Source organism: Apostichopus japonicus, chromosome 5 (genome assembly GCF_037975245.1).
Source record: "Apostichopus japonicus isolate 1M-3 chromosome 5, ASM3797524v1, whole genome shotgun sequence".
In the NCBI taxonomy this organism is placed as follows: Eukaryota; Metazoa; Echinodermata; class Holothuroidea; order Aspidochirotida; family Stichopodidae; genus Apostichopus; species Apostichopus japonicus.
The window spans coordinates 21,795,506-21,810,745 of record NC_092565.1 but is presented as its reverse complement, the minus strand read 5'-3'; the positions used below and the strand labels follow the sequence as shown (position 1 = coordinate 21,810,745).

General features: G+C 37.3%; 1 protein-coding gene across 1 annotated transcript in view; it reads right to left on the bottom strand.

Annotated features, from left to right (window-relative positions):
- The window catches only part of LOC139968054 (sideroflexin-2-like), a 21,432-nt gene extending 6,192 nt beyond the window's left edge, over nucleotides 1–15,240 (bottom strand). The window contains exons 1-9 of the mRNA XM_071972379.1: nucleotides 14,978–15,240; nucleotides 13,021–13,243; nucleotides 11,764–11,934; nucleotides 11,096–11,194; nucleotides 8,740–8,815; nucleotides 7,294–7,440; nucleotides 5,809–5,875; nucleotides 3,996–4,095; nucleotides 198–245 (exon numbers count right to left, since the gene is read on the bottom strand). Coding sequence (XP_071828480.1) covers nucleotides 198–245; nucleotides 3,996–4,095; nucleotides 5,809–5,875; nucleotides 7,294–7,440; nucleotides 8,740–8,815; nucleotides 11,096–11,194; nucleotides 11,764–11,934; nucleotides 13,021–13,243; nucleotides 14,978–15,032 — 986 coding nt within the window. The 5' untranslated portion in view covers nucleotides 15,033–15,240. The remainder of the gene's footprint in view (nucleotides 1–197; nucleotides 246–3,995; nucleotides 4,096–5,808; nucleotides 5,876–7,293; nucleotides 7,441–8,739; nucleotides 8,816–11,095; nucleotides 11,195–11,763; nucleotides 11,935–13,020; nucleotides 13,244–14,977) is intronic.

Here is a 15,240-nt window from a genome sequence, read left to right as displayed (position 1 = left end):
AGATACTAAAAAAAATTCACACAAAAAAAAAACAGTATCAACAAGAATTTGAAGTTTTGGTTTTGTAGAAAGGGAAACATCTAGGAGTAACGCTGTTGGATTGGTCTCCGTGACTTAATATGTTTGACACATGACATAACTTTTGTTAATTTTAAACTTTTTTGATATGACTGTCAAAAAAATTCAGCAAAACTTACCATTTTTGTGGAAATATGGAGCAGGCAAATGGTGTCATAAATAGAAGGCTGTGAATGAGAAATGATAATAGGTGGTGCAGCTTTCAAGGGTACAGTAAAAATATAATTGAATATATTGCTGCTACAATATGAATTTAATTTATTTTCTGAAATTCCTGATGACACTAAACAATAATTTCCCTCAAAAGGAGGTACACAATGGACAAACGCTACCAAAATTCATGCATTTGAATTCTTTACTTTGTACCAAAGTTTTTTTATGCACTGATAGTTTGGTAGTAATTTTGGTATTTACTAATACTTGTCTGCTGCCGCTCTCCCCTAACCCCCCTCCTCAATTCCCCGCTGTCCAACTTCTTCTTATGAGAAATTCTGGATCAAAGAGTGTTATCAGCTAAAATGCATCCTGTTTCAACTAGGTCCAAGACGAAATATGGTAAGGCACAAGACATCACATCTATATTGTTACGATCAACTCGATCAAGGCCAGAATACACCTCCCCTTGGATTCACAACTCAAATGACTAAACAATACACTGTAAAATTTAACTTTAAATATAACAATAAGTATTTATTTAATTGTGTGTTCAAGGTAATTAAAATCAAACAAAGATCATTTATCAATATCTAAGCAGTTTACACTAAAACAGATTTAATAAGTTATACTATAATTTACTCACGACCTGGTGTGTGCCGCGACGCGAGCGCAGTGACAAAAGGTCCTGACGAATATTCCAGCGAAACTTGTAGACGGACGAATGTCCAATATTGAAGAAATCCAGCTCTCAACTTGATGACTTCCACTTCCGAGGTCGACTACTAATGAATGTCCAAGTTGTGCTTGCAGCTTGTTTATCCTTGGATTCCTGTCCTTGGGTAACTCAGAGGCCACAATAAGTAGTGCTGACTGGCACAGAACCGAAGACGGCTACACAACGATGGGCGACTTCGAAGCCGGTAAACTTGTAGCAAATCCACTAATAAAAAGACAGCTATAACTTTACTGTCAAACTAAGTGAGTATTTACTCACACTGGAATTGTAGGATTCACTTGAGCGAGAGGTTATTAAACTCCTGGAGCCAAGATGGTTAAAAACTCTTGATCTCAAATCATCAGGTGCTTATATAGCCTTTTCACAAGTCCAGAAAGATCTTGAAATGTCCATCCATTCTAGAAGCATCTTACAGTAGCTCCAGCTCAGTTCAACCAACCCAAAAGGTCACTTCACCTTTCCAGGAAATCCTCACCTAGTGTTCTAAAAATAGCACAGGGGATGTCCCCTTGGCGGCCCCAATGTTCTAGCTTGTTCCAATGTGTACTATTGAGATGTTCTACATTGTTCTCAAATGTTCTAACTCTTCTAGAAGCTTCTCAACTTTTCCAAATATTCTGCACACACCAGATATGCACACACACCAGGCAGTTCTATACTATGATTCTTAGATTAATATATAATATTCTATGATATTGATTTATAATACAACTAATTGTTGCAAAAATCATACAAATTATTGAGATTACTTAGGGGCCTGTAACAATATACCTACTACTACAACTTCACATTGGTGAGGCACATTACATCACATCTATATACCTACTACTCCAACTTCACATTGGTGAGGCACATTAAATCACATCTATATACCTACTACTCCAACTTCACATTAGTAAGGCACATTACATCACATCTATATACCTACTACTCCAACTTCACATTGGTGAGGCACATTACATCACATCTATATACCTACTACTCCAACTTCACATTGGTGAGGCACATTACATCACATCTATATACCTACTACTCCAACTTCAAACTGGTGAGGCACATTACATCACATCTATATACCTATTACTCCAACTTCACATTGGTGAGGCACATTACATCTATATACCTACTACTCCAACTTCACATTGGTAAGGCACATTACATCACATCTATATACCTACTACTCCAACTTCACATCGGTAAGGCACAAGACATCACATCTATATACCTACTACTCCAACTTCACATTGGTAAGGCACGTTACATCACATCTATATACCTACTACTCCAACTTCACATTGGTAAGGCACATTACATCACATCTATATACCTACTACTCCTACTTCACATTGGTGAGGCACATTACATCACATCTATATACCTACTACTCCAACTTCACATCGGTAAGGCACAAGACATCACATCTATATACCTACTACTCCAACTTCACATTGGTAAGGCACAAGACATCACATCTATATACCTACTACTCCAACTTCACATTGGTAAGGCATATTACATCACATCTATATACCTACTACTCCAACTTCACATTGGTAAGGCATATTACATCACATCTATATACCTACTACTCCAACTTCACATTGGTAAGGCACATTACATCACATCTATATACCTACTACTCCTACTTCACATTGGTGAGGCACATTACATCACATCTATATACCTACTACTCCAACTTCACATTGGTGAGGCACATTACATCTATATACCTACTACTCCAACTTCACATTGGTAAGGCACGTTACATCACATCTATATACCTACTACTCCAACTTCACATTGGTAAGGCACGTTACATCACATCTATATACCTACTACTCCAACTTCACATTGGTAAGGCACGTTACATCACATCTATATACCTACTACTCCAACTTCACATTGGTAAGGCACGTTACATCACATCTATATACCTACTACTCCAACTTCACATTGGTAAGGCACGTTACATCACATCTATATACCTACTACTCCAACTTCACATTGGTAAGGCATATTACATCACATCTATATACCTACTACTCCAACTTCACATTGGTAAGGCATATTACATCACATCTATATACCTACTACTCCAACTTCACATCGGTAAGGCACATTACATCACATCTATATACCTACTACTCCAACTTCACATTGGTGAGGCACATTACATCACATCTATATACCTACTACTCCAACTTCACATTGGTAAGGCACATTACATCACATCTATATACCTACTACTCCAACTTCACATTGGTGAGGCACATTACATCACATCTATATACCTACTACTCCAACTTCACATTGGTAAGGCATATTACATCACATCTATATACCTACTACTCCAACTTCACGTTGGTGAGGCACATTACATCACATCTATATACCTACTACTCCAACTTCACATTGGTAAGGCACATTACATCACATCTATATACCTACTACTCCTACTTCACATTGGTGAGGCACATTACATCACATCTATATACCTACTACTCCAACTTCACATTGGTAAGGCATATTACATCACATCTATATACCTACTACTCCAACTTCACATTGGTGAGGCACATTACATCACATCTATATACCTACTACTCCAACTTCACATTGGTGAGGCACATTAAATCACATCTATATACCTACTACTCTGACTTCATATTGGTAAGGCATATTACATCACATCTATATACCTACTACTCCGACTTCATATTGGTGAGGCACATTACATCACATCTATATACCTACTACTCCAACTTCACATCGGTAAGGCACAAGACATCACATCTATATACCTACTACTCCAACTTCACATTGGTAAGGCACATTAAATCACATCTATATACCTACTACTCTGACTTCATATTGGTGAGGCACATTACATCACATCTATATACCTACTACTCCAATTTCACATTGGTGAGGCACATTACATCACATCTATATACCTACTACTCCAACTTTACATTGGTAAGGCACATTACATTACATCTATATATTTACATAGGTGATTACTTACAAGCATCCAACTGCTGTTATTTGAAAGGGTGCATGAAGTAAACTCATCCTCTTAAACGAGGGAAACTTCAGTAACCTCTCCATGATCACTGGAAGCACACCTACATGGAAAGACAAAAAAACAACTAATAATAATAATAATAACCATGATGCAACAAGGAGTTAGTCATGTGACTGTCAAGTTTTATTAGGTTTAATATTAATTCATTTTATTTTATTTTACTAATTAGGCTAAATTTTTACTCAAATCCATTCAATACAAATTGGTGATTTGCAAAGAACAGATTCAAAAGAGCTGAATCTCTCTGCAAGTGACAAATCATATCAATTTCTTTCGTCGCTCTTTCCTGTGCAGCAATTAGCTGAAGCAAGAGAAATATTTTCCCAATATACCTTCAAACCAGGAATATCATGAAATGTTAGTCTTAAATGCTCTCTAAAATGATACCCAATAACACGAATGATCTGTTAGGCATCTTCAGTCAGCATCAATGGCGTTGAACAAACTTTCCAGAAACACAAAAGACACAAAAGATCTGGTTGCTAGGGTATTAAAGGAAGTCCTTGGATGACCAAATTATTTTTACAATATTGACTTTCACATATCGCTCTTTTATTAGAACTTTGCCATCCTACTTGTCAGAACTTCTGCAACCATATCAAGCAAATCGCAGTTTCATGAGATCACACAATAAATTACTTCGGTGTGAAAATCGCTCAAATCGATCATGGGGCACAAGAGCTTTTGCTGCCACTCCCCTTCTCTGTGGAACAGCCTTCCAGAACATGTAAAATACAGTCCATCTCTTGCTTCTTTTAAACACTCTCTCAAGACTCATCTGATCAAAACTGTTTAATTTACTGTTCACTGTTGCCCATTTTTGCTTGCATTTTGGTCGTGTACCATGTTGACTGTTTTTTTGTCTTGCTGTCACACTGTTTGTGTCACTGCGCAATGAGCGTCTTTTTGAACGGATACCAGCGCATAATAATGGTCCATTATTATTATTATTAAAAGAATTCATCTGGTCAAGTCAGCTTGGTCACATGACTGGGAAGGTTGTAGCCCTAATTAGCTGAAGGAATTAGCTGAAGGAATTACAATACCGAATTCACCAACGATCTACAGAAACTTGACCAATGTTTGGACAAAACTGTGTATTCCAACGGTATCAATTCATTATTGATTATATTATATTTTGTTTTGTTTACTTTCTGTAATTTTGTATTTTCATATCTGTAAATTGACATATGTGTAAAAGCAGAAATTGACTGTACTTCTGATGCTAATTATGTTTGCTGTTAATTATGCACTGCTCAATACCATAATCACTATATTGATATTAGAAACGTACTAGTGGGATGTGTGAGTTATTTTATAGTCTTCCTATAAACTAAATTATCGATGATCATGATTATATCGACGGCATTCATGCTAATAAACTTATGATCGCTGACACCGACTTCCTTTGTCCTACATTACCTACTCACCCAGGGATGACAAATATGATCCCTTATAATCACTATGACATCAATACTTCTAACCATCTCCCAAATGATTCATTTTTTATCTTTCACATGAACAAAAATTGTTATGATATAGTTGACTAACTCTCACTTCTTATTACTAAAATTCAGGGTTCTTGGACTTTTAGTGAAACTTGGTTTGGCGATCAACTTAACTCTCTCATCCAAATGGATGATTTATACTCTGGTCGAAAATCATAAATCAAGCAGACAAGGCCCAATTTTGAATCATCTTTTGAATTTTGAAATTTATATTTTTTAAGTACCACAAGAAAAAAAAAACTTACACATTCCTGGAGCAGCCATAGTAATTCTTGAAAAGACAACCTGACCTATACCCTTCCTTGCTGCTTTCTGTTGGAAATGAGAGGGGGAAAAAAGAGACAAAAATGAGTTTTTGTGATATTATTATATCAAATAGAATATTAAAGGAAACCAACATCAAGATATGAACCACATTTCATAATCTACCTCGGCCATCAACATGTGCATCCTATATTTCCATAGCAAGAGATGGTTTATAGCAAACATATAGCTACTTACAGTGCCAAAAAAATAAATACCTGAAATCCATAAACACCATCAAACAAAATAAAAGAAAAAAAAATTAAAGCCAAAAGTTTTGGACATGTATTTAAAATTTGTCAATGACAAAACACACGTTGAATGTAATTCAATGGTGCATTGTTGTTTATATAAAGTTTCAATTATATGTTTTGGTCGAGGTATTAGAATTTCTAATACAATGGATTAACATTACCATTCAGGCCCACACTGTCCAGGGATTTAGCAAAGCTTAAATTTGAATATATTGAATACAAGAATAGCTATAAAAACAATGCCAAATGTGGATTTATTTCAAATGTCTAATTTCCAACCTTTGTTTTCCAAATCAGATCAGTTAAAAAAAAAAAGCATCAGCCTTTCTCACCTTTCTACAAAAACAGGTAAATATGTAAATAAAATATATGTAAATTTTTTTTTTTAAACTACATTTATTGCCCATTTGAACCGTAAATTTATCTGACTTGTTTTATTGTACTAACATACTGATTACATTAGTGACATGATGTGGCTAACATTTGCCCTTGTATTTGATAACATAGAAGCACACACTGGCAAATTTGTTGTGTTTTTTTTTTCATTAAAAGTACGTCCAAGTTTTCTACTTCAAAATCGTCAAGCATCTCAAGGGTGAATAAATAAAAAGCTTAATTGTTATTTATGGTGCATTTGAACCTATACCCCATAAGCACTTAATTCCCACCAGGAACATTGACTACGTTAAATATTCCTGAGCTGGCAACTTGCCATATTCTCTCAAGTTTTTGGAATATCACCAGGTCATGCTGGGGTTAAACCAGCCACTTGATACTGAAACAAACAATAGTGTAGTCTGCAACCACTGTAAACAATTTGTTCAGGACACTGCTAAATTTGAACAAAATGGATCTAGGTCTTTTTTTATCACTTCTTCTGAAACCGCCATGAAGTAAGGAGCAAAACTTATCTCCCAACAACATGCTGACAAAATTTCAATGAATGGGGGAGCGTAACAGGAAATCTCTGAAGATTATCAAGAATGCTCACCTGTCTGTTTTCTGTGCGTGTTTTTGTCCTTTCTGTTACTTGTCATTTACCTCTGAAGAAGATCCTGCTAGGATCGAAACGTCAGGCCAACTTACTTTTACACATTCTATTACACAGGCTCTCTAGTGGATAAGCAGTTTGCTAACAGTTTTATTTTATATTGATTATTCTAAACTATTTACCTTTGATTTGCCAATCTCTTTACCCTCCCCGTCTGTGATTGCTATACCCGTCATCAATTCCTGTTGTCTCATCATAGGAACGTTGACACAGTTGGCTGCGGCGACCGCTGCGAAAGGCACATACCTGGCCACCAGTGGGGGTGCTTTCTGTGTGCGTAAGCAGTCAGTATGGGTGAGAGTCACTGATTTCTATTTTAAAGGACATGTAGCAGAGTAATGTTTAATAGTCACTTTTACAACAATAAGCTGAGTTTTATCTTGGCCCTTTGTGGAGATTGAGTTTTTAAGGTTAGTCATGAAAGGTACTTCCATCGCACAAATGTAAACTTGGAAGGTATGGTATGCTGCTCGGTGAACCTTGTTGCGCCCACCACCCCTATAAAAAGATCAGGTTGACTGTTCTCCATGCCCTCCATCTTCTGGCCTACTGAGCTTTGACTATCTGATGTACAGCCAACATATTCCATGTTGGCCCCCCCCCCTCCAAATTTGACATATCGATGCAAAAATTTGCATTTTGTTTACTTCTACAGACTAATTATGTATATTCCTCTTTTAGTTACCTACGTATACCTCCAATGTTCTACCAATTTTAAGCTGATGTATGTTCTAGAAACGGAAATATCAAAGCACAAAGCATCAGGGGGCCTCACTTTTTGGACCTCCATACTCCTGTCAGTGGCACCAGCTTACATCATTCAACACATAAACATTCTTCATAAAATGAGATCCCTTCAGAAAATTTTGCTAAGGCACATTTTAAAGTTCAATCGTAGACCTAGAACTGTACAAGTCTAAATCCTTCTCTTTTCAATTTTTCTCTCAAAGAAATCCATATATATAGTTTAGGAGCAAAAGACATTTTTTTTTCAATGAAAGTACTTTAAGTTACCAGGGCTTAGAATCTCCACTGGAGCTCGTTCATTTTTAACTTCCTTTACTGAGACTTTATTGAGTTAAACACCACAAATGTTATGTTTTGTGTTATGTTTGTGGAAGCCTATTATTTTGTAGTCCTGAGGAAGTAAGCTTAGCTTCAGTAATCAGCGGGGTTGGACGCAGGGAGAAAGAGTTCTCGGGGTGTGCAGTACAGAATACTTGGTAAGTTTTTAACAGTCAAGTTTCTTTTTCGCATCATTGTTGGTTCGTGCTTACTTGCTACTCTCACAGACATTCTTGGTGAACTCTCTTAACCAGTCCTGAAATAAACTCAAGTACATTACAACATAAACATTATAAATGGAAGCCCCATACAAGGCACATTTTCACAGACCACCAGGGAGGTAAATTATTAAAACTGCTCAATTACAGATTGCTTTTGTGAAATGTCACAACGAAACACCTGCATAACTTGCAAGAAACAAACAGAAAAAAAACACAGTTGTGAGAGAGATGAAAAAAACAACTTAAATTTCACCTTTTTAAGGTTTCACTTTTTAAATTTACCTTTGTTAATGAGTTCAGACTCAGAGCTGTAACCAATGCACTTGTTGTGGCTGTTACATAGGCAATGCCAATCTGCCTGCAGAGAAAAGGAAATATGATCAATTGTGTTATGATTTTAACCACACAAATAATATCATTGGTGAGACCTGAATGTGTCAGAGATGGTAAAACAAATATAGTATTGAGCCTTCAAAGCTATGGATGTACCCCCAGTAATCTTGGTGTTGTTTCTATCCCCTGATACAATAGCAATATAATCTGATAAGAATAAATCAGGGTCTGTCCCTCTCTACCACAGCCAGGGGCGTAGCGAGCAGGGGGTGTGGGGGGGTGTCACACCCCCCCAATAATTTGGTCGCTGTCGGCAAATTTTGGGTCTGTCGGCAAAAGGAGAAAAGGTGAAGAGAGCGGAAGGGGAAGAAAGAAGGAAAGCTGAATAGAGAAAAGGAGAACGGGAGCTTCTTCTGTGCCAAATTTGACTTAAAATATGCACCAGATTGCATCTAAGGACGTTTCAAAACTAAAAATTTTCCAAAGGGGAGGGGGACACCCCCTCCCCTTAGACTCCTCCCCCATTTCAGTCACCACTTCCAGATCCGTCGGCAAATCAAATTTGACTTAAAATATACACCAGATTGCATCTAAGGACGTTTCAAAACTAAAAATTTTCAAAAGGGGAGGGGGACACCCCCTCCCCTTATACCCCTCCCCCATTTCAGTCACCACTTCCAGATCCGTCGGCAAATCATATTTGACTTAAAATATGCACCAGATTGCATCTAAGGACGTTTCAAAACTAAAAAATTGCCAAAGGGGAGGGGGACACCCCCTCCCCTTCGACCCATCCCCCATTTTAGTCGCAACTTCCAGATCCGTCGGCAAATCAAATTCTCCACACCCCCCCAACAAAAAACCCTTCGCTACGCCCCTGACCACAGCTTTATGCTGCCCTGAGCTCTATATGACTAGTATTGTCAGAGGTGATAACTTTTCGATAAATTTTGGAAATGGTGCCACAAGATGCCACAGTCAATGCCATCCAAAATGGACTTTCCATAACATTTTTAGGTTGTTGACCTATGTTATTTATACAATGTTATCATCTAAGGATTTGGTGGAAAGTGAAATCTTCAGCATCCCTTTGGAAAGAGGATTCATACTTAGTTTGAAGGTGCAATGAGTAGTCACATGATATGCAAATGAGGCACAGGACAATAAATGAGACACATTAATATGGTGGCTACTGACATCAAATGGAGGACAGAGGTGACAAGAGCCATGTAGGGCCCGTGGATCATGTCATCGGCCCATTATCTGTACCCTTCATGTTTTCTGAGATATACACATATTCTTCATCCCTTTTGTCACCTTGGTTGAATTCTTACTTGTTTGCACCATTCTCAGTACGTAGGCATATGTGAACATGTACATTTATAGGTACGGAAGCCAACACAGTCCAGTAGTGTGACAATGTGTAAATGTAGAATTCCCCAAATATCGAAGGTTGATTGTCTAGTTTTGCTTCCAATCCTTTTCCTAGAAATGCCAGACATACATACTTCCTACTAGAGGTCACGCCTCCGGTGGATGAAGGAGAGCACACTGAATTGCCAGACTTTCTGGACTAATGCTAGATGTCTGGCCACCCCAAACAATACCAAACTCATAACTCCAAATACCCGTACTGAGAGAGGGTGATACCTAAAACAGGCATTGTTTCTCCATTTCTAACGACTATATGGCGAGACTAACATGAACACTCTCAGGTAGCTCATTTCAGTGTCACAAGGATGACAAAATGTCTCCTTAAAACAAAAAAAAGGGACCAAATTAGTTGAAAAAAGTCACCTAAATATTCAGTATTTTCTTGACAAAAGGCATAAAGTCCGATACGAAATTGTGAATAGAATGCTTTCAAATTCAGGTCCATCTGTGGGACCTTTGATATATAATGATCAAGTGTTATGCTTTGTTGAGAATATGCCTGTATGTTTTGCAATAGGAGAGATAACACCATAACAATACACATAGCTGGGGCAATGTACCTTATTCTGTTTTAAGTACAAGATTGCTCTTTGATGAAAACATATACAACACATATTTATTAATACAAAACTGTTGGGATTATCTGCTCTCTGTGGCATTTAAAGTTCTTACACTGTAACTACTGTGTATATAATATAAGATGTAGCTTTATAACCAATCATGGCTGAAGAAAAGCTGACGATTCCTTTTCTAACAGACTAGACATTGCGATTGTTCCCTAATTTCAAAACTCCCCCACATCTGAAATTGAATCCTACCCATGCTCTGATTTATCCTTATTGCAATAAATAGACTGACTTTCTACTCTTACTTTTCTGTAGTTGAAGAAGCAGCGTTCCTGTTGGTGTAATTGACGAGGGCATTAAAAGACTGGTTCATCCACTGCCAGAAGACCACAGCTGCCGGTGATCTAGATCAGGAAAGACGTAGAATGCTGTCACGTTATCTTACAGAATCTACTAGACATGTTAAAGTGAGCGAGTCTGCCGTTTCGATCGAGCCCTAGCAGGATCTTCTTCAGTGGCTAACTGATTTCAACAAAAAACACCCTGAGAACACATGAAGAGACACAGATTGACAGAAAGACAGACACAGATGGACAGACTGCTTAACTGAAGAAGATACTGCTAAGATGACACATGTTACTTCTTGATTTTCTGAACAGCAAATTTGGTTGTCCAGAAAAAGAAAAAAAAGGAAAAATAACATATAAACAATATGTACACTGTAGGAGATATGTAGCTGGTGAATAGAACTTTTGGTGATGATACCAAGGTATCATTTTACCTCTTTGGGAGTATTTCATTTGCAATGCAATCTCACGTTTGATGTCAACAACTTGCCATCTGAAGGAGGTCCTCCAACGCTCTCCTAGAAGAACAAATTTTTTTTGATTCGACGACTGGAGGACCACATAAAAAACTTTCTGGGTTACATAAAGATCAAAGTTGGGGTCATCTGATTATCAGATCAACTCACTTGTAGAACTGAAGCATGGCTCCAGTTAGAATCATACCTCCTGGAACCTGAAATGACATTCGACCTATGACATTCTGTTTGTCTCCAGTGTCTGGGTGAAATGCTGACATGTAAAGCTTTTGTGCTCTCCAAAGCTGTGCCTCTGTGGTTCCAGCAGGTTCCTGTCCAAATCTTTAGTAAATAACATAAAATAAAATAAAAATATCAAAACAGGTCAACATTAAGTAATCAGAGACTTACCTGCTAAACCTAAAATTACATTAAATTTTAATGTCATATTGATCTGAGGGAATAATTTAGTGTTCAAATTTTGTGTAGCAGTTTAAACGCTCTGAATAGGGGGTCGCAGCAGGTTCCAGTCCCAATCTTTAGTATATAAAATTTAAAACAAATTTAAAAATCAGGTCGACATAAATACTTTAGCGACAAATTTACTGCTAAAACATAAAAAAAAATTGTTTACATTAAAATTTAATATCCAAATGATTTTCAGGGAATAATTTGGTGTTCAAAATTTTTTGTTACTGTTTTAAAAGCTCTGCGTTGTGTCTCTTATAAAATACTATTGTTCTAGCTAGATAGTTCTAGCATAAAACACAGCTATACATCTTTGGAATTGTATAACAATCTGGTCATCATACGATGCAATATTGGATGAGTTATTCCCTGGAGTTAATCAATAAATTTGACTCATATCTAACACACAAACTGTAGGATCTCTAGTCTACTTAGCAGGTATTTTCTTGCCTCTTTATATCATCAATTTTGAAGAAACCAATCTGTTCCTTTCAAGTTTGCCATAGATAAGTGTTTTATTTTTGCCATAACTCCAGTCAGAAATTGTACTGCGTTGTTACACCCTTCTGCAGTTAATCACTGTAGCCATTGCATCTCCTTTGTTTAGTCTACTATTTCTACTTTAATCATTGGTCAAACTTTGTTGTATGTCCATCTGTCTTATATATGTCCATCTTATGTCCATCTGTCTTGTGTTTGTCCATCTTATGTATGTCCATCTGTCTAGTCTTAATGTATTCCTTTCTATTTTAGTTTCAGGTGCCTTTGAAGAAGATCCTGCTAGGATCAAAGCATCAGGCTCTCTAACTGTTACAATTTTCCATGACTATAAGCTGACATGGGTGAGTGAGTAATTTGAATTTTTGCAAACTTGAAACAATCATATGAAAAAATACACACATAAGATGCAATGAAACTAAGAACTTTGCTATAATTTAGGAGCCCTTGACCCAAACATACTTGTATTTTCCAATCAAGTCTTTGGCATCATCTAATTCTTTCTCAGAGCAAAATGCTGTTCGAGGATCTGTGATATTAAAGAAGTGCTGTAGTCTGCCATAAAATTTCCTTTGATCCCAGCGAGGTTGGTCCAAGTTTAGCCTTGGAATGGCTGGAATGCTTGAATCTTTGGCTATCTCTGGTATTAATGCTGACTGCGACATCTCTATGGTCAGTGGGAACTCTGTATTTGGTGGAAGAGAAAGATAATACCAAAACGTTGTTAAAAATGACAGAATAAATATTCCTACAGGTCTTTTAAGCTTTTTTTTAACCCATTTTCAAATTGTTCCCAAATAGAAGTGGCCAAAGATTTTCAAGGATGATGTTAAAAGGTAAAAATGGTTGCCTACATCATCCTGGAGGGAGAGCTTAAGTGTTGGAAGAAGCATTAACTCCTAGGTTCTCAACCTTTGTTCTTAACCGCTAAAGAAAGTTTTCCAGACCCCCATACTTAGAAACTATGTCACCTTGAGAAGCCTAACCTAGGGCTTAGGTCAGGAAATATCAAATTTCATTGCCCATCATGGCACTTTGAGCTAACTTGTTCTGAGTTCTGACTGTCTTCACTGAGAACATAAGTCTGGTAAATTTAACGAGGCCCCTTCTGCTACATATACATTCTCTGGACCTCCAGGTAACAGGAACTCCTTGACAAAACAGAACGAAGCACACTTATATTAACTTTGACCATTTTACTTAATGTTGTTGTCATTGAAATTAGAAGCTACATTCCACTGTTTTGAACATCAGACACAATAACTATAGGAAGTGCAGTCACTACTTAATGTATTTTCATTTCATCTCAGTTGACAAACCATACACCACTCTTGAAGTGTTCCAATAACAATGGCAAACACTGCGACCTAAAAGTGACCCCCCACCCTGTGACAGCTGCAGTCCCAGATATGACATGATACGACATAGTAAATACAGAATAGGAGATTAACAGGTGAATAAGATTTAAACAAGTATGGGCATAAAGTGGATGCAGTGGATGATCCAACATGAGGGAATGGTATAACAAATTGAATATGCAATTCTAATGAAAGGTTACTACCTCTTCTTAGACATGTCATCTTTAGTTCAAGACACAGTTGCTAAAAAGTGGATTAGAATTTTATGTGATACATGCTAATTCCATTTCAGATTATTAAAGCCTGTATAATCAAAGGTTATGATAGGCCAATTCTGCAAGTAGCAATCATACTCATAGATCCTAAATCCTTCCTTTAAAAGTGACACAAATGTAGGATTAGCTTTGACTCATTCCACATATTATCAAAAAAGCGTTTTATCTTGTGTGCCAACTAAACAGACCTGGGCAAAGTACTCCCCCCCCCCCCTTTTGGACCATTATATTCAGCACATCCATGTCACCCTTCAAAGCACTAGCAACAGCATGAGCGTGAGCAGTATTAATCTCCTGTTTCTAGTACCCGACTTGATAAAGGTTCAGAACTGTTTTACTACAAGTACAACTGTCACTACAACTAGTACAAGTACTTTCAAGCATGACATGACCGGACAATATAGACTAATGTGGTAGGCCTGCAGCTATGGGCCTTGTAGTGTCGTAGTAGTAGCAGTTATACCTATATGCATCCTGAAGGTGACTTCAATGTCGTTCGCTAAGGTATTGCTGGTGTATTATTCAATAAACTAGAGCGGTTTTTAAATACGTTGTTTGCGTGCTTTATCGGTTTAATACAGGGTATTGGAAGGAATATACTTCAGGCATAGCCTTAGAAAAATGTCCAACTGACTTCAATATGAACGACAATTCATGCACAGCCTCCAGTCCTGGTACTGGAGCCTAGTAAGGATTTCGTTACCAGGTGTAGTGGGGAAGCATAAATGTACCCAAATGAGAAACAAACCGGACCAAACCAGTTTTCACGAACACATTTTTACTCACCTAACTTTTGCGTTACTTGTGCTGGGCTACTGCAACTTAGTTTAGTGTTGGACATTCAATGTGCACACCTGGTTTCTCCTATCTACTCGAAAGATAAATTTGTTAGATGACACCTGGCAGATTTATATAATTCGTCTAACAGAAGATTTAAAGTCACTGTCCTTCAGGTTTGATTATAATCCCTCTATATAACAATTCTCAGAGAAATATCTCATGTCAGCATAACCCAAACATACAGCACACATGTAAACACTCAGCCTGTA